Genomic DNA, 25,632 nt, shown 5'->3' on the forward strand with positions numbered 1-25,632 from the left:
AGTTATAATATCACCAGGAAGTACTCCTGCTGCATCGGCTGGGGATCCCTTAATCACCTGGAAGAAATTTTGTGACAGATTCCAAGTTATACACAATACATGAGGGAGATGTATGCTAAGAGTTTGAATCTTTAGTAAATATTCCTTAGTCTCTCATTTTGCACAAGTTTTAAAATAGGTGAAATTTAGTAAAAAGGAGAATATTGAGTTGGAAAATGAGACAAAAAAACATGTCAATGATAGAAATAATTGGTTAAGGAAGAGAGAGTATAAGTTTGTGGATGAGATTAAAAGAAGGAGAGTGAGACCATTACCAAAAAAGAAAAGGGTGCAAAATCAGTGACACAAACTAAAATGGAAACCGATGCAAATTGAAAGGGATAGAGGGAGTATGTTTTATCAATAAAAGTGGAAGAATAATCACAGAAAACTAATATATGCAGACAGACACCTCCCCCCAAAATTTTCCCAACATTATCCTAATTCAACTTAGGCAGATCGAAAGAGACAGCAAAGTCAAAGGCTCACAGCAATTAACATAAGTAAACAAAATGGAGAAAGCAAGCGATTGACAGGAACTAAGGATTTAAAAGTGATTGTAGAGCCAGAGAGAAAATTTTAAAGAAAATACCTTTGAATAACATAATGTTTATAGATATCCCATACTCCGACATCTATTGAACATATCAAAAAGAAAGATTCATATAAGGTAGTTTTTTATTGGTAAACGAAAACTTTATGTAGTAAATTTTAATTTCAAAAACTCTTATTTGATCTTGGGTGATAACAAACCATACCAACATGACTTCTTAAATCAAATTTACTTATATAAGCAAACTTGTAGATATTGTTTGCAATCAAGAACCGATTTAGTATTACAACTTTGAAAAGTTAAGCTTGCATAAATCCATCATTCGACCCTTCCTAACCCCTCCTAGGCAGAGCACTTGGTGGTATAGGGTTAAATTAATACAATGTCGTAATTTTATAAGATGGTTTTGGTAAAGTTCATTGACTGAAGGTATGTAATCAGCACAACAAAAGTGTGTTGGTGCAAACATCACATGAAGATAAAGAACTAATAAGTCAACACCATTTCATTATCCCAATGCCATTAAGTGATTCCCACCAAGGATGAAGTTTAGGGGGTTTTAAATGTACCCGAACTTACCCATTTTAATTATAAAATTAGCAAAGAAAAGACCCTTCGTAACAAATCTCTTGTACAACTTCACATAAGTAAGTTCACATGATTTTATGAGTCATTTTACTTTATTCTAATATAATTCGAAACCAAATTATAAATCTTTGGCCCCAATAAGGATGGTAAAAAAATACTCATGTTGGAACAAAAATGCTTCATATGTTATAAACCGGTGAGTAGAGAAGTGTTCCATCAATCTAAGAACATTTTAGGGATTAATTTTATGGATTGGTTAAAATTATCATAGAACTATTGATTATTGCTTAAAATACATGAAACTCCTCAAATCTAAAAGTAAAAAACATGCAGAACACAAAACTTAACAATCAAGAAAATAAAACAAAGGACATAATGGAACATACATATTCCATTAAATATATTATTTACAGAATTAAGTGTTGATAATGAATGTGAACAAATATATATGATGAACATCTCAGCAAAAAAACAATTGCACATCTCTGTTTCGTTGATTTATGATGCTTGATATCAGCTAGTATGGCCATCGGGTATAAACCTGACTGTCAAATCTGTAAAAATCAAAATTTATAACTGTCGGACACATTGTTACCAGGATCGATTCGGGTCGCGGAACGGGATCGGAAAAATTCGCTAATTTAATAATTTCGAGTTCAGATCGAAAAATTTTGGTTCGAGATTTAAGGGGTCGCGGAACGATTTGTATTGGGTCGAAGTACATTTGGGATCGATTACTTTAAATTAAAATAAATAGTTATGGAAACAAGGGATTAAATAAGAGAAAAGAAATTAAAAAAAGGAAAAAGAAAAAAGAAAAAAAAAATACTAGAATTGAATGACATGTTTTGTTTTTGAAATTTTTTAAAATATGTGGTTAGAATTGGGCTCTAAATATTAGCATCCCAAAGCCCAAAACCTAATAGTACTGCTTATCACTTAAAATGTAATTATTATATGAAAACAAAAATAAAAACCCTAATAAAGAGAATAAAGCAAGGAAAGGGACAAAAGCAATATGTTGGCGGCTGACAGCTATTGGCCTATTGCAATTGCTTCCATCTTCATCAAGAATACCCACGCCATTGATGTAAAGCTCCCATCTACACCATTAATGATAAGTTTTTTGTTTTCCTTTTCTTTCCCCTTTTCTCTTCTCCTCTCGGTTTTCTTCTCACTACAAATAAGGTTCAAAATGGCGACAACGGTTTTCGTCGCCATTTGATAGCTAAATGGTTTGAGTTCATAGCTAAATGGTTTGAGTTCATAGCTATTGGCCTTTCCGTTCGTCGCTAAGACGGTCTTGGTCGCCATGTCCTCGCCTTTTCCTCATGAAAGGAGGCGACAACCTAGCGACGAAATGTCCATCGCCTTTTTCCGGTCTTCTCGCCACGTTTTGCGACCATGTAGCGACCAAATTTCTCGCCAAAAGTTCATAGCTGTTTCGTCGCCCGCCTTTGGCTACTTTATTCGTCGCTAGTTCGTCGCTTAAGTCGCCGCACATATAATTATATATATACTCCCTCCGATCCTTTAATTTAGTCCCATTTCCTTGGGCACGCATATTAAGAATTGTGTGGGGTCCATGTAAAAGGTGTTAGTTGGGTATTTTTAAGTAAGGGTATTTAAGGGTTTATGGGGGTAAATTCGTAATTACGTTTGTGAACTAAGGGTATTTAAGTAAAAAAGGATTGCCAAAAATAGAAATGGGACTAATTCAAAGGTTTTGACAAATAAGGAAATGAGACTAAATTAAAAGATCGGAGAGAGTGTATTTTTATATATTCGCATGCATATATATATATATATATATATATATATATATATATATATATATATATATATATATATATATTTATATGTATGTATGTATGTATTAGGTGTAATATTAACATAAAAATATATATAAAAAAAAAATATATTGAACTCCATTTGCCGTGCTTTCGAATTCGCAAATCTTTGTCCGTTGGCTCAGGAGGATAAATAATTTGAGAGGCGGACCCAACTCCAAATACCTCTTTACTTTTTTTGTTTTTTTTTCTTCGACCCGCTTTCTATATTATTTACAACATCCAACTAATTTTGACTTGGGTCGCGGTTTGGATGCTCCTCCATCAAAGAACGATATTCATCCTTCAATAAAACAAAAAAATCAATTATCGATAAACAAAATATTAATTGATGCTTTAAAAAAAATAAACAAGTTTAATAGATTATTACGTTAACTTTTTGTGACTTGCTATTGGTCCATTGGGAACAATCCCCTGTTTCATTGTCAAAAACTGTAAAACCCCATGTGTTCGTGTAAATATTTCATAGGCTGTGGGTCTTTGACCTTTTGATTGTTCCTGAAATAAAAAAAAACTGATTTAAAATTAAACAAAACATAATAAAAAAATCCAATATAATACTACTAAATTAATTAAATACTCACCAAATCCCGCATTGTTTGGGAAACATCTTCTTCAATTTCAATATGGTCCCTAATTTCTTTTTGGAAAGCAGCATCTTTGGATTCCTGTTCTATTTCTTTGTCAAATTTATTTTGTTTGACTTTGCAAACCGTTCTCCAATCTTTTAAATTTTGTCTTGTACTCGAATATGGAAGATAATATACTTGACATGCTTGACTTGCCAACACAAATGAATCATATAAACGATACGAGCGACCCTGATGTATGTCAACTAACTTATATCGTTTATGAATTTTTGTTCCGTGGCTATTTCCAGTAGTAGTTGGGTCATACCAATGACATTTGAACAACGTCACTCTTTTGATAGGTATCACCGGGTATTCAACCTCAACAATTTCAAGCAGTTGCCCGTAAAAATCTTCTTCGTCCCGACTGTTGTTAGCAGCTGTGACGCACACTCCACTATTGTCTGTAGATTTATTTGATGTATGAAGTACTGTATGGAATCTATATCCGTTTGCATGAAAACATGACAGTCGTGACTTTTCATACCGAACAATTGATGCTTGGCCATGTCAATATTCCTTGCCATATTGGAGACATAACCATCGGGAAATCTAATACTCTTCAACCATTGAAGCAAGGCACGTATCTGTTGTTCATTTAATGTATAGGAAGCTTTAGGAATAGACGTACCTGTATATAATCATAATAAGATGTTATACGGATTATTATTAATTATTAATTATATAAAGGTTTGAGTGTACACGTACCAATAGGATGCAATTCTGAACGTATACCGAGTTCACGCAGATCGTGTCTACCCTTGATGTGATCCTTTGTTTTACTTGGCACACACAACAAAGTGTTGAAAATGTTATCAAAAACATTCTTTTCTATGTGCTTAACATCCAAATTATGTCGAATCATGTTAGTTTTCCAATATGGCAAATCCCAAAATACGCTCTTCTTCTTCCATCCAGCAGAGTACTTACTAACCTCTTTATTATGTTCCGGTGTATCGTCTCGCCTGATCTGAAATTTATTCTATTTCTCCTATAGGGATGACTTCTATCTAAAAACCTTCTATGACAATCAAACCAACACATCTTCTTGCTATGCGTAAGGTAGAAGGCTTGTGAATCATCCATGCAGTAAGGGCAAGCATATCAGCCCGCAGTACTCCACCCGAACAACATTGAATAAGCTGGAAAGTCATTGATCGTCCACATTAAAGCTGCTCGCAGTTGGAAATTCTCCTTTCTTGACACATCAAATGTACAAATACCCTCCTCCCACAACATATTCAACTCTTGTATTAGTGGTTGAAGATATAAGTCAATGTTGTGCTTTGGATTACTCGGCCCAGGGACAATCACTGTCAAGAACATATACGGCTTCTTCATGCACATCCATGGCGGAAGATTGTATGGTGTGACAATGACAGGCCACGATGAATACTGTTGACCCGAACTTCCAAAGGGGTTAAAACCATCTATACACAGACCAAGCCGCACGTTTCGAGTCTCCAATGCAAAGTCTGGATGCATGTCATTAAATGTCAACCACGCTTCAGCATCGGACGGATGTATCATCTCTCCATCCTTGGTGCGGTGCTCTGCATGCCACCTCATATGCCTAGCTGTTGCCTCTGAAACATACAATCTTTGTAATCTGGGGCCCAGGGGGAAATAATGAAATTGTTTCCGCGAAACCTTATCACCCTTACTGTTTCTTCTCCATCTAGAAGTTTCACAAATATAACAGCAAGTTGCATTCGCATTATTCCTCCAATATATCAAACATCCGTTAGGACAACAATCTATCTTCTCAACGGGTAATCCAAGGGCAACTATTTGTTTTTTCGTTTCGTAGAAGTTGTTTACCATCGTATTCTCTTCTGGTAACACTTCATTCACAATACCACAAATATCGTCGTAACACCTCTCAGTGAGACGATGGTCTGTCTTGAGGTTTGTAAGTCGACCAATAATAGACATCTTGGTGTGATTTTTACAACCTTCATATAAAGGACTATTTACAGAATTTAACATTTCAAAGAACTGTCGACACTGAGGGTTTGGATATTCATCAACGTGCACCAGTGGTTCATTATCTACTGAGACTACATCATACTGGGAGGGAAGAAACTGATGGTAATTGTCTGGAAACACTAGCTACTGCATCATGCACCATCTGTGAGTATGGATTGGGATTTTTTGACGATTGCTCTCCCACTACTGCTACAACATCAGATGTTGTTCCTACCTCTGTGTTTTGATGATATTCCCACTCATAGTAATTTTCAACAAACCCCCTTCTCATTAGATGTTCTCTTATTTCATCTGGTTCCTTATAACAACAATTTTTACACTTTTTACAAGTACATCTAATCTCAGAACTCGTGCTTTGTGTAGGGGCAAAATCTAAAAACTCTTCCAACCCTCTCATAAATCTTAAACTAAACTTTCCATTTTTTCGGCGGTTGTACATCCAACTTCTTTCTTGCCTAAAAATCATTTTTAACACCTAAATATAATATAATAATATAATTATTCAACTGATTACTAAAGTAAGTTAATGACAATAAAAATATATAAAACAATTCATGAAAATAACAATATATGATAATAATATAATTATTCTAATAACAATTATTGAGAAAAAATAATGACAATAAAATTAAAACATAAAACAATAAAAAAATATAAAAAACTCAAGTAAATAACAAACGAAATAAAATACGTACTAATTAAATAATAAAAATAAATCAAATAAATGACAATAAAAATTAAATATAAACAATAACAATAAATAAAACCTCTCATATAAAGATAAAAAACAAGATAGATAATAGAATAAGAAAATCACTAACCTCTTCTAGTTCCTTACTTACCGAAATATACACTGCATAACATTTCAGCGTCTTATTTATAGAAAATATGGCGATAATACGGCGATGACAAACCCATCGCCATATTTCAAATTTGAAAAAGTAATGGCGACCAGTTGGCTTCCAAGAAAACCATCGCCTATATTTATTAAATTTCAAAAGTTATCGTCTACATGGCGACCAAAAGGCGACAACAATAGGATGTCGCCAAAAATATTATTAAAAAAAAAGAAGAATCTTTTTTGCGACTAGGTGGCGACCACCTAGCTCGTCGCCCTTGATTAAAATAAAAATAAAAATAAACAGTATTTTCTGGCGACCACATGGCGACCAATATCCCGTCGCCATTTCTTAAATAAAAAAAATAAAAAAAAGGTAGTTGGCGACGAATTAGCGACTTATTTTTCCCTCGCCTTTCCGTTGCTATTTCGATTCCCAATTTGGCGACTTATTTTTTCCTCGCCTTTCCGTCGCCCCTGGCAACCAACCCGTGCCCTCGCTATTTTTCCATCGCTATTTCGCTAGTTATTTGTAGTGTCTTTCTCATTGATTTTTCTGGACTGTTTAGATTCTCTCAAGGGTGAAAATAGGTCAATTGATATCACGTTCCAGATCGTGAACCCAAGCGATCTGATCGCAAATGACCCGCATCTCGGGTCGAACGATTTGGATCGAGGTAATCGCAGGTTAGGGCAACGATCCTGGCTACACTGGTTGGACATTAGGACATGTATTAGAGGTATCCATCGGATTTGGAGTCGGGAACATGGATGCACCCAGTACATCACAAATATTATAAGTGAATTCAATTTCATTGGTAATTATAATTATTAATTTCATGAGCATGTATTTAAAATAGATACGCTGAAAATAATATGACAATAGATAGAAAAAAATGGAGGAAGAGAATGTATGTGATCAAATATAGGAATTGATTTTCTTAGTCCTAGATTAGTATTTGAAGGATAAATGAAGTATAATTCTTAATGCCGACAATCTTTTACGGCAATTTGATTTGGTTCAAATAGTGAACCCATTTGCGTTGTTGTTTAATCTAAAACAGGGAACTTAATTATTTGGTTACAGTTCTACTCTTAAATATGAGAAATGTAATAATAATTATATATAGAAAAAGGAGAGTGAAATGGAATAGATGATATATAGACATCTAGTAAACTTTTACTTCTCGAACTTGGTTTTCTATATTATTGAGTTATTCACAATTTGGGGCCTTGAGTTAAAGAGTTCATAAAAGTAATGCAAAAGTTTCATTATGGACCGACGTTGAGGCATGGAGTGTCCAAAGTCCACCATATATTTTAATTTGTATATAATTTTTTTTATAAAAAAATGTTAAAAATGGTGATTATATTAGGTAAAATGTGATTTATTTTGAGACCCATCATAGTTTAGTCTAAATATTTAGCTTAAAACTCGTTTGCCTAACACTTTTTAAGAATGTTCGGTCAACTAAAAAGTCAAAAAACAATGAAAAAAAAGGGGTATATGTAAGATTGTTTACACCAATGGTGGATATAATAACATGTTTGTGTAATGTTGTTGTTGTTTTCTTTATTCGGATACTTCATGATATACTACTGAGTTTCTTCGAAATTCACCATATACCACACGAAATGTTTTAATTCACCATATACCATTGAGTTTACGTCCGTTAACACAAAATACCATTAATGACAACTGCCGTCAGTGTGCCGTTTGTGGTAAATTACCAGTATGCCCTTACGCATTCAACAGGCGCCATTGTTAGGCTTGACTTCCCCAAACACAGCGTATTTCTTAAAAAAATTGATCCTCCATCTTTCTTCTTCTCCATTCAAGAAACTTGTATTCGTCTACATTGATCTAGAACCCTTAAAATCCATCAAAAATCCTTAAAGGAGATTTCGTCGGCATTACCAACGTCATCGTTCGATTCTCAGATCCAATCCTTAAATTCAACCTCAAATGATGCGTCTTCGAACGAAATGATTGATTCAAGCGAAGTTAAAATCGAAGATCAAGATGAAGAGAGAGAATCATCCGGGGATAGCTCTGAGTTTTCGGTTCTGGCGGCGTCATCATCATCAGTTGCGAGGAATGTGTTCGATGATGATGATGAAGATGAGGATGTTTGTAGGATTTGTCGAAACCCTGGTGAGGCTGATAATCCGTTGAGATATCTGTGTGCTTGTAGCGGTAGTATTAAGTTTGTTCATCAGGATTGTCTTCTTCAATGGCTTAATCACAGTAATGCTCGTCAGTGTGAGGTTGGTTGATTGATTGTGAAAATTGTTTAATTTAGGGCTTTTGTGGATAATTGATTGAGCTGTGTGAGTTTATGATTGAGGTATGAATATTTTAGGGAAAATTTGAGAGTGCACCCAAATTAAGGGTGTTCTTGAACACCTTAATTTGTTTACGTGTGATAACCAAGGCTTGAACAATGATGCGTTGAATGATTTCCCAACAATGCACAGAAACAAACTTGAACCTGTTTCTTGATTTTTAGGTTGGTGAACGGCCTCCTATATATAGAGCAATGAACCATATTGGGATGGTTCAATGATGACTCACATAAGCAATATGGATGAAGAGCAAGTTTTAGAATCAATTTCAAGCATGAATACTAATCCAGCAACAGAAGAAGAGAACTTAGAACTCAAAGCAACCACACAGCAGGATCAGACGACAATTGTCAAGCAGCCTACCTTGCAGACCTTGCCTAGACCAACCAGGAGAGACTCTGAGGCCATGGAAGATGAAAATGCTTGGTACATGGATTTTCATGCCTTGGCCCAAGAACGTTGCTATACATCATGGACAACCCACTGAAATCAACTGAGAAGGTCAGCCAGTCTTCAGGAGTGCCAGAACAGAACAGAACAGAATTTTAGAAATGTTCTGACCAGCTGACCTAGCACGCCTTAGCCAAGTCGTGTTTCATGGTATCTTGTGCCACCAAGGGTAGAAAAGGAATCTCTACACTAGGAACTTACTACCAAGACTCTTAGTGACCATTATCAACTTTGGGAAGAGCACAAGAAAGCAGCTGGAAGGTCGCCTGGTCAGCAACTTTCTGTCGAAAATCAGAAATTTGAGTTACGTGAAGTTGAATGATGAAGTTGTTGGGGTGCATTATGCTCCTGTAATGAAGCTGACTAATCAATTTATGATGAGTCTTGGACTATATTATGATGCAATTATTCACTTTACTGTACTTACTGTTCGAACTAATTGAAAGAGTACTTATAGTCTGCTTTTCTTGCTTTTGAGAGTATGAAATGCAAGAATGAAACTATGACGACCATAAATGCCTAACAAGCTTCATTGAGTTGAGTTGAACGGAGGCATATTTTGGTTGTAGGCATCTAGTTCTAGTAGTCTACAATTTAAGAGAAATGAATACAATTCTCTTCGATGTGGGTTTGCTAAATTAATTTCAGATGTGTATCTTAGTTGCTAAATACAGAGATATATAAAGGCTTTTTGGTGAACTTTTATATTAGCTGATAAAGTTGTCATTTAGGCTGAGGAGGAAGCATTGCTTCTTCAACAGTATGCTACTGCTGATGGTATTTGACGCAAATAAAAAAAAGTAAATGGTATATGGTGAATTATTAATTTACCACAAACGGCACACTAACGGCAGTTGTCATTGATGGTATTCTGTGCTAACGGACGAAAACTCAATGGTGTAGGTGAATTAGAACATTTTGTGTGGTATATGGTGAATTTCGAAGAAACTTAGTGGTATATCATGAAATATCCGTTCTTTATTTACTTGACTTATATTTTGGCCTATTATTTTTATGAATCTAAACTAACTTTTACCAATTATGGAGTGTATGTATACCTCTTCATCTTGCTTATTAGTTTACTATGTTCTCTTGATGAGGAGAATGTAATAAATTATGTGAGATTGAAGGAGCAGATATATGCTTAAAATAGATGCGGGCTAAGATTTAACAGCAATCTGTCGCCAACAACTCATGTAGAGTATTGGATGCCAATGCTTGGTCCAATATCATCTGTGGCACCCATTCTCAGCGGTCAAAATCAAATTGTGGCAGTTCACAGTTTCCAACTTCAAGAGGGGCAATATGGGATTCACGTCCAAAATATCAAGAATTTTTTTAATAGGATTTTCAGCGTTGAATAGGAAAAAAGTTTAAATGAAATCGTCGCGGAAATTAAAGTGTTGTAGCTAATGGTCGGTTTTTTTTATTCGGATTATAGTGTAATCTGAAGAAAGGATTGATAAAAATCAAATTTATAAGTGCAAATAAATTTTTGCATCACTTATATCCTTTTTGTAAAGTTTTAGGTTCATTTCACTTAATTTTGTGGTACATTTGTAAGAGTTCACTAAATGAATTTTTTGTTATTTTATTGTAATTTTGAGGTGATATAGAAAATATTATACCAAATAATAGTCAAGAGGGTGAAGACCACAAAAATTAAAATTGTCAAGACCACAAGAAAACAAAGAGGAAGCAAGCTCAAGCAAGGCCAAGGCCCAGGCCCGTCGGCAGTCAAGCAAATGGTGAAAGTTAGTTAAGTTTACATTTACTTATCATTGCAAATTAAATTTTAAATTATGTCATTTATATTAGTCATATGTTTGTCAATTATTAGCATGATTAGTGACTACGTATATTTTTATATAGGATTAATGGATTAATCTTAGTTTTTAGTACATAGTTATTTATTAGGAAGGAAAGGTATAAAGTTTTTTTTTTTTTTTAATGAAAAAAGGTGTGAAACTTTATCATAACTTAATTATAAGTATTTAAAAAATAGAGACAATATTATAATCCCAATCTAAACATAGTGTTAGACTCCTAATTTATTATAAAATCCTAATCCAATCTTAAACCTTTGGTTTTTTAGGCAATTTTATAAAGAAAACTACAAAAATAAACACACATTTAAAACCACATTATGTACATATTGTTTTATTTTGTACAACGTTGAATCATTCCACATATTTAAGGTAAAAAGATAAATATTATTAACAAAAACAAATATCATTCATCAATGTTAGCATCATTTTTAGAATTATCTGACCTAGCCTTATTTCTAGCATTAGAATACCTCGGATAATTTAAACTTGTATCCACCAAACTTTCACCTTCACCAAAATCATCCGAATTATCCATGAACTTTCCTTTACCATTAAGACTGTCTCGAAATTCAAACCCATCATCAGCATCACTACTAATACTTCTATAAGTATGTTGTGATACTGAAGAATTCAGATGGCTCAAGCTATCTGGAGTAATATGGCTGATATCAGACATAGATTTGCCTACAGATGGTTGTGCTTGTTGTTGCTTGAAGAATAAGCATACTACTGCTATGTCATCTGTTCGTGATGATGGGAATCTGCTCTTCCATGCACGTACTGCATGTGCTGCTAGGAATCTTGCTGCATGGCTTCGCTTCCTTGCTGCTGACACTATTTTTACTACCTCAAAGTTTGATAGCACATCCCACACCTGCATGCAATATTAATTGTCACCATTATACATTACATAATATCAGGGGCATTTTGGACATTTCCTAGTGTCGTGCGAATTCGAATGCTATATTTTTTTAAGTAACAATTGATAAACTATTAAACTTATTCTAATATTATCAATTGAATAAAACACTAATATGCTCAATTATAACCTATTCACCTAAAAATATAATAAGTTAAAAATAGCATTACTTAATTACTTAAATACAACAATTGTCGATGAAAAAAACAAAAAATTATATCCATCAACCAACAACGCAAAACAAATAACTAGCCGTTGTCACGAACGACCATTAATTATAGAAAATCATTGTCACTCATTATATTACCATTTTTCCATCTACCTAAAATTATCATAACTCTTTTTTAATATATAAACGAAAATTAAATGTATTAAAAATTATAGACCCCTCAAAATAAATAGATCTTGAGTCGTCGCTCATAATGCTCTTGTAAAGAGCCAACTCTAATAAAATAATATATTTAACTATATTATAGGACTAGTAGTATATTATGAGGCTTTAACTATTTATTTAAGTTTTTTATTAAGTTAAATTATTGACATAATAATAAAAGTTAAATTTTCCGGTTTACCAAGAAACTTTGTTGTTGTTATATCCCAAGATCTCAAAAAAGCCAAGAATGGGATTAAAGTGTTTAGCTAGTCAACACTAATTTATATATTTTTTTTTTTGAAAAAATATAAAATTTTAGTCTCAGATTTAAACCCTAGATCCATCAAACTCTAAGGGTCTAGGTTGGCATCCAAAATCCTTATGAATCTGGGTTTTAATAAAAAAATTAGATATTAAATCATGGTCGTCTAGCTAGACCTGAGCCAAAAACGATCAATACTCATCCCTAATGATCACCATGTAACAAATTCAAACAAAAATAAAAACGAAATAAGAAGCAATAGAAAAAATAAGAGCATGTTATAGAGGTGATTTATATATTACCCCATCAGTAGCAAGAACAATGAATTCATCTTGTGTAGTCAACTTGCGATAAAAGACTTGAGGGGTAGAAATGAGACCATAATCTTTAAGACAGAAATCTCCAAATGCTCTTGTCATGGCAAGACCAGGGCTATCTTCATCTGGTAGCCATAGTCTTAGAACATGGGATTCCTCTTGAAGAGAGAAAACTCGTCCATTGCATCGTCTTACTCTCTCGGCTTCCCTTGGAAGGCTTGGCTTCAAGTCTATTGTTAATTGGACCGGTATTACTTGTCCTTCCTCCCCTCGCGTGCACATCACTGCACGCGAGTCTCCCAGGTTTGCAACTATCAAATAATCCCCCTACAATAAATTAAGAGTAATTATTAGTTGTCTAAGTAGTTATTACGTATAATTAGTTGTTAGCAGTTAGTAGTAGTTGGTAGTAGCCTTTAAGGTTTTAACTATCATTAAATTTTGTTACGTAGTAAACTAGTAATTATTAGTTGTATAAGTAATTGTTTTGCGAAGTATTAGTGATAAGTAAAAATAGTTGTTAAGAGAAAATTATCCAAATTATTTTGAAATGCTACGTATAATTTTAAAATGCGGAAAATAACAGAATACTAACATTTTACAAATAGTTGTGTGCACTACTAAACACTACTAGAATTATTAACTAATTGATACTTTTTTTAAGTTGAATTGCGTATGGGGATCTTTGAGGGTATGCAAGATGATCGACCGCACAAGATCTTTCTTACTCCCGTATATGAAAAAGTTAATCAAAAAAGAAATATATTAAGTTTATTAATAAAATAAATATATTTATTATAAATAAGACGCAAAATAAAAATTTTGCATAGAACCCTAAGTTTTTCAAGACGGCTCAACGTATTGATCTAAGCAAACGATTGAATTAGCTTAAATTGCTAAGCTAAACACAAGGTAATACATACAAGAAGAAATTAAAGCTAACCTGTTTGACAACCGTAACGGCAGTTGTACCACTACAATAGGTCTCAATGGAGGAATCAAGGCTAAGCTCTTTATCTACTTCTTTAAAGGACCTAATTAAACTAGCCTTCCACAAATTTAGTATTAGATTGGAGTCAGAATCCTCCCCGTTTCGAGGATCGTTGGTAATGTCGCCGTTGGCAACACAAGCATCATCTTCGTTCTCATATATTGCAGCAACATTGCTTATGTTACGGCTTTTTGCTTGGATAATTTTGTGAGCAGCGGATAGCTTAGATGGTAGTTGGTCACGTATGTTTCGTGCAACTTTGTGTCCACAAGGTCCGTGCCCATCAAATACCCCGCAAAAGAAAGCATCTTTCTCACCAATAAAGTCCTGAATAACAATAAAAACATCAAAGTCCTAATCCAAAAAATTAAGGTCAACTGAAAATCGATCTAAATTTTCATTGATTTTTTTGCTTGATTCTAATCGGATACGATGATTAATAGAAGTATATTAATTTATTCTACTTTGTGCATAACACGAAATTTACGCACCCTTCTATCTGTTTGAGTGGGACATATAAATAGTTAAAAATTATTACTAAAAATAAAAATGAAACTTAAAAATTATTACTCACTGCGTAATAAGGTGTCCAACTATATTAAATATTATTACTAAAAATAAAAATTAAACTTAAAAAGAAAATGTGACATTTGAATATTATTTGTGGTGGAGATGTAATTAATTACCTCCCAAACAGTCATGGCATCTTGGTTAATTCCTTTCTTTCCTTGTTGGGTAGTCATTGAAACAAAAGCAGAAGAACCTTGTAATCTAATTGAAGCTCCATAATCTCCAATAAACACATGATTTTCCTCCTCTTCTTCTTTTTCATACATAGTTGCCATTTGTCGATTTCTATAGTCAACATCTTTGCTACAACAAGCTCCCATATTATTATTTATTTTTTAGGATGATAAAAAGTTGTTCCAAAATTAAATTTATCAATTATTGGCCAATTGATTTGTAAAAAAAGCTTGTTTTTCCTTGGGAAATCATACAAATAAATATCAATATAAAAATATGTTTTCTATCATAAGAATCGATATGATTTTGGATGAGGAAAAATATAATGATAAAATATGTCAGGACAAGGGATTGGAGAAAATTCTAACATTGCTGCTAGGGAAATAATTTTCCCCTTTATATTAAATTGATTTTTTTTGTAGAATTTGATAAAAAAAAAATGTGGATTGAAATGAATGACCGTAATTTCGATGTTTAAATCAAATAAAACGAAACAACGCAATGGTATGGAGGATTACATATTCAAAAATAAGAATAGATTAAAGTTGAAAATTGGAAATATTGTGAGATTTTTAAAAAGAATATCTGAATTTTTGGCTTCCCTGAAATTTTATAGGAGGATCAAAAAAATTAGATAATGCAATTTGCAAATCTCTTAAAAATACAATGTTTTACTGTTAAATGCATTGTCTATTTCTAGTCCCATTTTTTCTGCGATTGATGAACTTAATTCTATATTTGGGTTTTCTAAAAATCAAAATTATCAAAAGTACTATAACTATCATAAATTCATAAATGGTAATTTAGAAGTGTTACAATTATAAGTAGTAGTTTATATATATATATATATATATATATATATATATATATATATATATATATATATATATATATATATATATATATGGTTAGATTTGTCTTAATATAATACTTTTTTATTATGTATTTTTTATAATTTTTTATTATGTGTATTTAAAGATATTAAGGTTTAAATTTTATTTAAAAACTGTGTAAAAAGAAAATGAGAAAAAAAAAACTAAAAAAATAACAACAATTCATATAAATTATGTCAAAACTCAAATGAGATATTTAACAACAAGATTAAATACATGTAGACTATTTTTTGGTACCCATGGACCTAGTACAACTAGTGACTAGAAGTCAAGTATATTATCTGTATGCACACGCACTCAATACAACGATACAAGAATAATTGTCTAAAATTAATGGATAAATCGAAATCGAGTATTATTTTACCTGACTCAAATGACTTGTATTGTAACAATCAACTTGGATTGTCAATATATTTACAAATACACTATGATTGATATAATTAATATAGCCTGAAATATTATATTTGAATCCCTCAACACCCAAATAAATACTTATACACAATACATATACTGTGATACCTCAGATTTAGCTTTAAAAAGGATTGATAGACTACTCATATGAACAAGGTGCATCTTTTTTTCTAGGGAGCTCATTTGCTAAGAACTCCACAATTAAGCATGTTTGGTGAAAAGCAATCTTAGGATTGATACATGAGTGAGGCCAAAGTGCGTTAGAAAAACTTGTGTTGGTCTATGAAACCAGTCTAATGTTTTCATGAGTAGTCAATGATGATTTGTTGGGCGGGAGTGTTAGCACACATTTTCAAACAAAATACACAGTACACATTCTCTATGTCGAAATTTGAAGCAATTCTTGGATCTCCCGTAGTCGCCCTTAATTAATGTCAATCCTTACAAATTAATTACAATGATCTTTCTTCACTCATCAATAGGGTGAAATTAGAGTAAATTTGAAGCAATTGCAACTTACAAGAATACCAATACCAATAACCTAAAACTAGGGAATATGTAAGCCTTTATTTAGTTATTAATTAATTGGAACTCCAATATTGACCTAGTTTGATTGAAGCATTTTTGTACATTGTTTCTGCGAAGAAATCGAGTCAACTTAATCTAAGAAAGGATTATTCGCGAAACGTCGAAATAGGTTTTGCTGTGGAAGAGTCTGAATTACTTGAATCGGGTTTGGCTGTTGACCTACAAAACGAACAAAATTATTTGTTCGGCGGCTGTCTCCCAAAAAGCTGCTCCAACGCTCAAGTCAGTGGTCGGAAATATAAAGCAAGAAATAAATGCAAGTAGTTGAGGGAGAGAGGTATAGAGAGAGAAAAGCATACCTTAAATGGTAATAAATAAAGGTATTTATAGGACAATAAATAACCTTTATTGACTGATCAAAGGGCATTTTAATAATTTTACCCCTGGCTTTGCTTTGATTCACCCAGATCTTTGACTTAGCCCATCATACATCATCTAAAAAGGCATTCTTGGATCTCCCATTTTTTATGCTTTCAACCTTAAAAAATCTTCATAGATGCATGCACAATAAAGTTTCACATGGCATGCAAACATGTTTATGTAGCTCAATTCACTTATAAGAATATTTAAAATAGCACATTTGATTGATACTTCATATGTTCTGAAACTCATTTTTCGGACTGAAAACAATTAATATAAGACAAATTACATTGAACTAATTTACTAGAGTAAACTAAACTATTATACGAATTAAAATCAAACTAAAACGTAAAGATTCTCTAATTAATCGTAAAATTTTAAAAAAGTTAGCCTAAGGGATCTAATTTTGGATTGCAGTTAGTCTTTTGAAAGACCGTCTCTTTGAGAGACGTATTTCAATCCCAACCCAATAAAGATTGATGCCTACTTACCATATTTTTAATGCCTACTTATATTATCCTTAATGCCTATTTACCGTATTCTTAATGTCTATTTTTAATATCTTAAATGTTTACTTACATTATTCTTAATGCTTATTTATAATATATTAATAACAGGTCGGTCTAATTAAAGATGGTCTCTCGATTTCTCTTATTGCAGCCACTTTCATGTATTGGGCCAGGTGTGTTAAGGGATAGCCTTTAACTAGGTCAAACCGATAAATCAATGGGTTTAATTGGCTAAAAAGGGCCTAGCAGCCAATTCTTCTACTTAAGAAAAAAAAAATTAATTAAATAAATTAATTTTTAAACTTATTCTAAAAGTAAGCGTGAAATTCCAAAATATGAGATTTGGTGCTATTCGCAGTTACTAACTACGAACAGGATAAAAAAGACAAAAATAGATGTTCCCACTTAGTAACTGGGAACAACTATTTTGTCCTGTTTTTGTGCAGTAACTGCGAACAGGTCAAAACAGGTCAAATAGTCATTCGCAGTGAATAAGTGCGAACAGCATTTCGTCTTTTTTGACCTGTTCGCAGTTAGTAACTGCGAACAGCCCCAAACCTCATATTTGGAAATTTCACGCTTATTTTTGGAATAAATTTAAAACTTAATTTATTTAATTAATTTTTTATTTTTTTTACTTAAGTATTTCAAATTTTTCCAATTCTATCTGTCTCCCTCTCAAAACTTCTGCACAGTACACGCTTTTCTTGGCCCATTCTAAATTTAAGGTTTTTTATTTGAAGCAAACATAGGGTGTATTTAGTAAAAGATTTTTTATTATATTTAACTTTTTAGTTAATTAAATAATCACAAAAAATATTTGATTTCATTTATTTTTTCTCTAACATAAATAGTCAATAATTAATTTTGGCAAACTTTCAATAATTAATGACTTGAAAAATTAGCTTATTAAGCAATATTTCATCTAGTTAAATGAATCAATAATCTTTCTACAAAGAGACTCATAGTCAATCAACAACCTGTGAAACGGCCATTCCATAATCAACCAAATTACTTGAATGACAACTTCTTGAGTCGAGGGACTCTTTGACCGTACTTTTATTTATGGTATGAGTAGTCGTCTTTTTTTACTTAAATCCTAATGATAGTTTTCTATGAGCGGATATATTGAATATAATGATGATATTGTTAAAAAATGGAGAAAAAAGTGAAGAGGAAGCAATGAAACTCATAATCAGTGATCTGTCAACAAGACTGGAAGATTCTTCTGAGTTTGGCACTGCAACACTGTTTACTCTTCTAGGATTAATCTACTGCAATTAAAATAATGAATGAACAATCATAAAACAAGATTGACAATAATTTCATGCTTCTATGTTTACACTTTACATTAAGAAGCTGTCAATGTCAACGACAAAATAATAGTGAGTTCACATGAAGACCAATCAAATAAAATGATAAGAGTAACATGTAGAAGTAGCAGTATTATTATACTACTACTCCTACAAAAGGTATACAGTACTCTTTTTTAAATTCATACTCTGTTGTCAGCTACTACACATGTCTCAGGTTTACTAGTAGTGATTTATGAAAATAAGTATATTAAGCAATAAGCATAATACTAGAACATGGAAGAAAATGGTGTCATTAAATCAAACTAGAAGATCCAAGGCCTTACAGAAGCTGGATTTTTAATCATCAAGCAATCACTGTCAGTTTTTCACAGATCCATTGTGTATATTCTTTTTATTATCATTATGGAGAGTTTAAATAGAACTTATTAAAGAATATATATAAAAATGATAGCATATGATAGATTTAAGTCTAAATTAATTAATTATAATATATAATATGACAGATTTAAGTCTAAATTAATTAATTATAATATATAATATAGTTACTGATATGAATTATGAGAAATATCTTAATATGAAAGAGGCACACTTATCCTAAATGTTGACTTTATATACAATATGATGATAAAATTACTAATCGTAATAGTTATTAATGAAAGCACAACCTTCTCAAGTAATAGAGTTGTAAAAAATTGACAAAGCAAACATAAAACACATTTACATACAAGTCAATCAATCAGGAGGAAGGTCTACTACATGTCGTTGCAACAAATATGAAGGCAATGACGCACAAACCATTAAGGGTGTGTTTGGTTGCATCATTTTTAATGGTATGGAATGGTATCACAACCATTTCAATGTTTGGTTAGGCATTTTTACATTGGGATGTCATACCCTTTGGATTCTCATCCCATTCCATTCCTTAGAATCCCATACCCTCCCTACCCCCCAAGAATCAAAATCCATTCCAGCCATATTCAAACCCTCAAATCCTCATTCTCCTTCATCCTGTCTCGTCTCACTGCTCTTCTTTCTCTCTGTCTTACCTTCGCTGCTTCGTCCCAACCACCGCATATCCACCTCCTTGTTGCACTCTTGTTGCTGCCTTAACCACAGTCACCCGCTGGTATGTACTCCTCTCTTGTCATTTATTTTTTTTCTTGATTATTGTAGGATTTGTCAGGGTTAAACAATTTTCAAACTCTATTTTTTAAGATTTTTGCTTTTGGGGATTTTTGATTTTTAGGGTTTTCATTTTGGGTATTTTTGATATTTAGAGTTCACAGTTGGGGGATTTTGATTTTTGATTTTGCACTATGGGCTGCACCCTTGTATGTCAAGTAGATTTCATATGGTACTTTGAATTAATATCAAGATGGCTGGGATTTCAAGTTTTGGTGCCCTTGCACCCAAAACTAAGAACCTGATCGTTGCGGGGGACTGACTTCGTTTGTTTTTGGAGTGTACTTTTACACAATGCGAGCTGTTGGAGGTACCGATGAACTTCAGGTGGCCATTGACAAGTTTGAAGACCAGAAACACCAGAATGAGTCCAAAGCAAATTAGGGATACATGCTCAATCATGCTGTGCACTCCTGATTTGGCATCATGCTGATTTGGCATCATGTACTAAACTTTGTGTTTTGTTGTCAAAAACATATATTGGAATCTTTTTGTGTAGAGATGTATTGACACCATTTTGAGTGAAAATGTATTGAACTAGTACTTTGTGTGTATGTATTTGTGTGTTTAATAAATGTATGTATGTATCTATATATATATATATAAACTGAAAAGAGAATCAATTCCATAATTGAACCAAACAGTGTGAATGGATTGAATATCTATTACAGGATTGAACCAAACAGTTTTAGTCTGGTATAGGGTTCTGAATCCATACCATCCTGGTATGGGGTTCCATACCATTCCAATCCTGCTCACTGAACCAAACGGACCCTAAATTCTGATTAGATAGGTGATGAAAATAACACTTCAAGTGATGTATTTTCGGGTTATCTTTCTTTTTATTAACTAGACTAAATTTAAATATTGTTTCCTTAATTAGAATAGTCCTTAACTTAATAATACTAGAAGTTATTATCAAACAAGTACACTATCAATTTCTCACTTTGTGGTGTATTCAAATAGAAGACAAAAAGGACAAACAAATTCTAATCAAACAAAACAAAAGCTTAATCCAGCAACTAATCACATCAGATATTTCACCTGTCCCAGACTCAAATGAAAACATAATCAGCTAAGTTAACAAAATAAATTAGATCAGTTATTCAACTACCATAGGTAAAACCTTCCAAGCTTAAATCAAAACAAAGTAATAATAAGGAGTATTAATAGCGCAACCAAGGACCACTCAACCGCAAGTCTATCCTTTCCTAAAAGATGGTATTTGTTGATAAGACATTAATCTAAAGTTCCATATACAGCCATTTCCAACCCCCACACCACCTCTACCCATGTCCCCATCTCGACCTTTTCTTTTCACTGCCAGCTATTCGGGTCCTATCTGGGACGGATCTAAGAAACGACTAAAAAAGCAACGAACGAGGGCATCGCAAATAGCTTACTTGTATATATTTAAGACCAAAAAAAGACAAGAATGAACTGCCTCACCCTTTAATGTCAGGATTCCATGAGGAAACAAGAAGGCAAAATATCATAATGTAGGGAAGGATGTAAAAGCAAAACAATCTTAGGTACATGAACCAACATTCTAAAATCTAAGTCCCCCAACCAACTATTTCTTGATTAACAATCTGATCGTTCCTGTCTATATCTTTAATACACTAACCAATAGATCTTCATCCTTCAGTAGTCACTAGTCATTTTCGATCTAAATGGGTGAAAATATAAAGGGGCAGGGAGGGATAATGTTATACAATTTACACAAGAACAATACATCTGAGTCTCTTGTGTATTTGAAAATTTGATGTTCAATGTTTAACAATAGTGGGGAAGTAACCTTCATCATGAAGATAAACAAAGCTCAATATCCCCCTTACTGTGCAGCATATACCATATTATTAAACCAATCTAAAAGAAGGGGTCAACCTGAATAGCAATGAAAAAAACAGTGAAAAGGAATCTCCTATTAAGAAATTAAGTGGTGGTAATCAATTTCAGTAAAGCATCAAACATCATTGATTTCTTGTTTCATTTTCTTTTACCAACTTTCCTTTTCTTTGGTTACTGGGGATGGGAAACTGAAGTTAAAACTCTGCTTCACCAATCATCAATGTTTCAATCAAAATCTATTTCAACAGGTTAGAAGAATAGCAATAATTTTCTGTTACCATAACTTTAAGCGGCTTCTATTTAGGCGAGATTTAAAGGTCAAATGTCCAAAAATTTCAGGTGAAGCTTATCCAGTCACAAAATGTTCCTCGTGAACAGATTCAAGGCATAGTGTAACATAAATTTAACCATCAACAATTTGCTGCAAAACCCATCATTGAAACCAGCATATATATTCTTCATACATATACATTATTTGGCAGTTTATATAGTAAATGATGAAATAAACAACAATGTATTTGAAACAAATCAAAGAATAAGTTTGTTAATGAAAAGATGTAACTTTTTACCAGCATTTCAAACAAACTGTATCATTACTGAAAATCAACTGTATAATACTAGGAACATTTTGACAATTTATAAAGAAACCTACATGAAATTTATGGGGTTTGAATTTTACCACCATTGATGAACAAGAACACCACGCTCTCTGAGAGAAGTAAACAGGTTCAAGCACTGATTATATGTCTTTTCATACTTAGCACTTCTTTCTCCGGGACAACATCTCTGCCACCGATTATAATGACACTCAAGGAATATCTCATCGATCAAACAAATCGCCCCAGTCTCAAACAACCTCGGGATAAGATCAAATTCAGTTCCTTCAACATCCATTTTCATCACAACAAAATCTGTTTCAGTTACGGTTGCTTTCAACCACTCAGCAAAATCAAAACCCGGAATCTTATCAACATCACTCGAAATCCCATCAGAAGATTGAACAGGCTTAATTCTTCCCATTCCTCGTCCTTTACTCCCACCTTTCTCCTCAGGATCATCACCAGGGTCATGATTAACCTCGAAAAACAATGACTCATTCTTCACCCAAGCAGCATAAGGCAACAATTTCACTTGTTTTTTCTTAGCTTCATACTCCTGATGAAAAGACTTATCTGCTTCAATTGCATAGACTTCGAATGTTTTGTTCTGTTTTGGATATTGCTTCTTAAACCAACTCCCAATACTCGAACCGTAGCTTCTAGCTCCTACATCTACATATATATACCTACTCTTGAAACTGATATCCACCATTGATGGTAAATACTTGATGTTCTGTATATTCTTTTTTAGTGTAATCCATGGTTTCAAAGGCTCCTTCTTGATCAATTCCTCTGCTTTCCAAACAATCTCTTGCTTGTACCCTGGAACAATGGAACACTCTTTAGTTCTATATACAGAACCATGATTGTGATTGTAGCCTTCTTTCTTCATCACAATCTGTCTGAATGTAACACTTTCACCGTCATTTTCATCACCAATAAAAGCTTGAATTTCATTAGATTTGATAAATGTGCAGCAATTGAATAAAGCAATAAAGGAATGTAAACTGTATGTATCATTTGTTCTTGTATGGACTACTAAATACCCTTCGGGCTTCAAAGTCCTTCCGATTTCTTCAGAAACATCCGAGTATTTGCTCAATTTGTCGATTCTTCCATCACCACCGTAGAAAATGAAATCAAAACTGTTATCATCGAACGGCTGACGACGACCGGAATTCTTCAACGAAACAACCAATGGTTTAGACGCTTTTTTCGCTACACCAATGGAGTCAGAAACTCCGAGTTCTCTCAAAGCGAACACTTCTTGACCTAATTCCGTATCAACGCAGAGAGATTTCGATTTCGGAGAGAGAAAACCTTCGGAAATCAGATCCTGAAAAATCGAAGAGTAAAACTGAACAGATTTCCGCCATTTTTTGCTGGTGTAGACAGAATTCTTCTCATCGACAGAAACCACCTCGTTCGCAGTTGATGAAACGGCAGTGATTGTCGTCGTTCCAACAAGGTTCAATGTCTCCGGCAATGAGAAAAAGCAGAAATCGCCGACGTCGCAGGATTCGCCTCGGATCGTAACAACGTAAGCGAATCGAAAACAGATGATAAACACGCAAAATACTAGAACCTTCACAAGAAAGTTGCGTAGAAAACTTGGCTTCGTAGGTAACTCCATTAACACTGCTTCTGCAGTGTGTGGAAGCTTCTTCATTTCAAAATCAAAAATTTTAAAAATTCAAAAAATCAAAAAAAAGGATGATTTAATTTTTTTACAATTCCAAAAGAATGTAGTGTTCTATAATTGAATGATACAGATATGTTGCTTTTTTTCTGTGCAGGTAAAAAGAAAGGAAGTGAGTATAAAACTAAAATTTATTTAGAGCAGAATCTGGCAGAAGTATGATTAGCGCCAATAAGAGAACGACGAGAAGAAGGATTAGAGAAGATTGAATAAACAGGAAAATCGGTGAAAAATCTGGAAATCATAATGAACAAAATTTTCCTTTCCTAAACAATATGGATTAACATGGATTCGAGATTTATTTCCTGTAGCTTCTAATTATTGTGTAGTGTTCTTCAGTTGAGCAATGGAGAAAGTTTTGAGGAATGTAATGGAGAAGGGTCAAGATGAGAAGGAAATGGAGAAAGATAAAGGGAGAAAGGAAAGTTGCTTAATTGGACAAGGCAGAAATAACCGGAAGTTTCGGTTATGACGCGTGATGAGTTGGAAAGGTGTGAATGCCGTCAGTTGCGGAGTTTTGTAAATTAAACTTTTTTAAGGTGTGCTGGAAAACAATTGTATAAGGAAGACAATGGGAGATTTTGGAAAACAAGCTCAATAGGGTTAATATGAGAGAAGATTTTCGTGCAATTTTAAAAAATTAATTTATTTTATACACTATATCAAATATACTTATTTAATTATTAATATATGTAATTATGTATAATTAAAAATTATAAAAAAATAATATTAATAACCTTTACATTAAAATAAATCAAATAAAATCCTACATGATTTTATTTTAACTTATAAATTAATAATATATTAAAAAAATTAAAGATTAATAATGAAATACAATGTGAGAGCGGTAAATGAATAATGTCCCAAAAGTAAATGGGACACTTAGGGGGCATTTGGCACAAGGGAATAGGACTTGCGGGACTTCAAGATGAGATTTTGAAAATATATAAGTCTCATCCCTTATTTGACATGTCAGGGATTTAGAAGAAATAAATGAAAATAAAAATCTCATCAATTACCACCCTCCTCTCAAGACTTTATACTTAGAGACTTTTTTATTTTTTATACCCATTTTCTATTCTCATTTCCTTTAAATAAATAAGGACTTAAGACTTTTTTTTTAACCAGAGTCTCATTCCCTTCCCCAAATCCTATTTGCCAATTGCCAAACAACCCCTTAAGGAGTGAATAGAAGGGAGTATGTTATTTTTTTCAATAATTTTATATCTTTAAACATTTAGTATATACTATATAATTTCATATTGAGACCCCTAATTTTTTTATGGTCTAGTGTACTTGAACATGCTAGAACTTTCCCTAGTGAATATTTACCTTAAAATGAGCGATTAATTCTTTTATTTTATATTTTCCATTACTTTATAATGATTTTTTAACCTTATTTTTGTAAATTATCTTTTATTTCTCATATAAATATTTACTATCAATATAAACATATTTTAAAAGTTATTATTTGCGATTACGCCATTGATTTTTATCGATCTCGATA

General features: G+C 32.9%; 2 protein-coding genes across 2 annotated transcripts; both read right to left on the bottom strand.

Moving 5' to 3' along the window:
- Positions 1 to 11,450: 11,450 nt before the first annotated feature.
- On the bottom strand, positions 11,451 to 15,163 carry LOC130814155 (probable protein phosphatase 2C 65). Its single transcript, XM_057680207.1, has 4 exons — positions 14,660 to 15,163; positions 13,926 to 14,300; positions 12,968 to 13,309; positions 11,451 to 11,985 (listed from the first exon to the last, which is right to left on the bottom strand). The coding sequence occupies exons 1-4, from the start codon at positions 14,861 to 14,863 to the stop codon at positions 11,515 to 11,517; spliced, it is 1,392 nt and encodes a 463-aa protein (XP_057536190.1). The 5' UTR covers positions 14,864 to 15,163; the 3' UTR covers positions 11,451 to 11,514.
- A 7,097-nt stretch (positions 15,164 to 22,260) lies between these two features.
- Positions 22,261 to 24,692, bottom strand: LOC130814156 (uncharacterized). The gene has a single exon (XM_057680208.1). It carries the CDS (start codon positions 24,093 to 24,095, stop codon positions 22,503 to 22,505), a length of 1,593 nt encoding a protein of 530 aa, XP_057536191.1. The 5' UTR covers positions 24,096 to 24,692; the 3' UTR covers positions 22,261 to 22,502.
- Between the last annotated feature and the right edge of the window lie 940 nt (positions 24,693 to 25,632).

The sequence above is a fragment of the Amaranthus tricolor genome, chromosome 5, assembly GCF_026212465.1.
Source record: "Amaranthus tricolor cultivar Red isolate AtriRed21 chromosome 5, ASM2621246v1, whole genome shotgun sequence".
In the NCBI taxonomy this organism is placed as follows: Eukaryota; Viridiplantae; Streptophyta; class Magnoliopsida; order Caryophyllales; family Amaranthaceae; genus Amaranthus; species Amaranthus tricolor.

Bases quoted from the DNA above. Each gene is read 5' to 3' on its own strand.
- LOC130814155 (XM_057680207.1), bottom strand. From the start codon at position 14,863: ATGGGAGCTTGTTGTAGCAAAGATGTTGACTATAGAAATCGACAAATG. The intron at 13,310-13,925 runs GTTAGCTTTAAT...AATTTATTGTAG, and splicing joins CCGTTACGGTTGTCAAACAG to GGGGATTATTTGATAGTTGC. The intron at 11,986-12,967 runs GTAATATATAAA...TATTGCATGCAG, and splicing joins TTGTTCTTGCTACTGATGGG to GTGTGGGATGTGCTATCAAA.
- LOC130814156 (XM_057680208.1), bottom strand. From the start codon at position 24,095: ATGAAGAAGCTTCCACACACTGCAGAAGCAGTGTTAATGGAGTTACCT.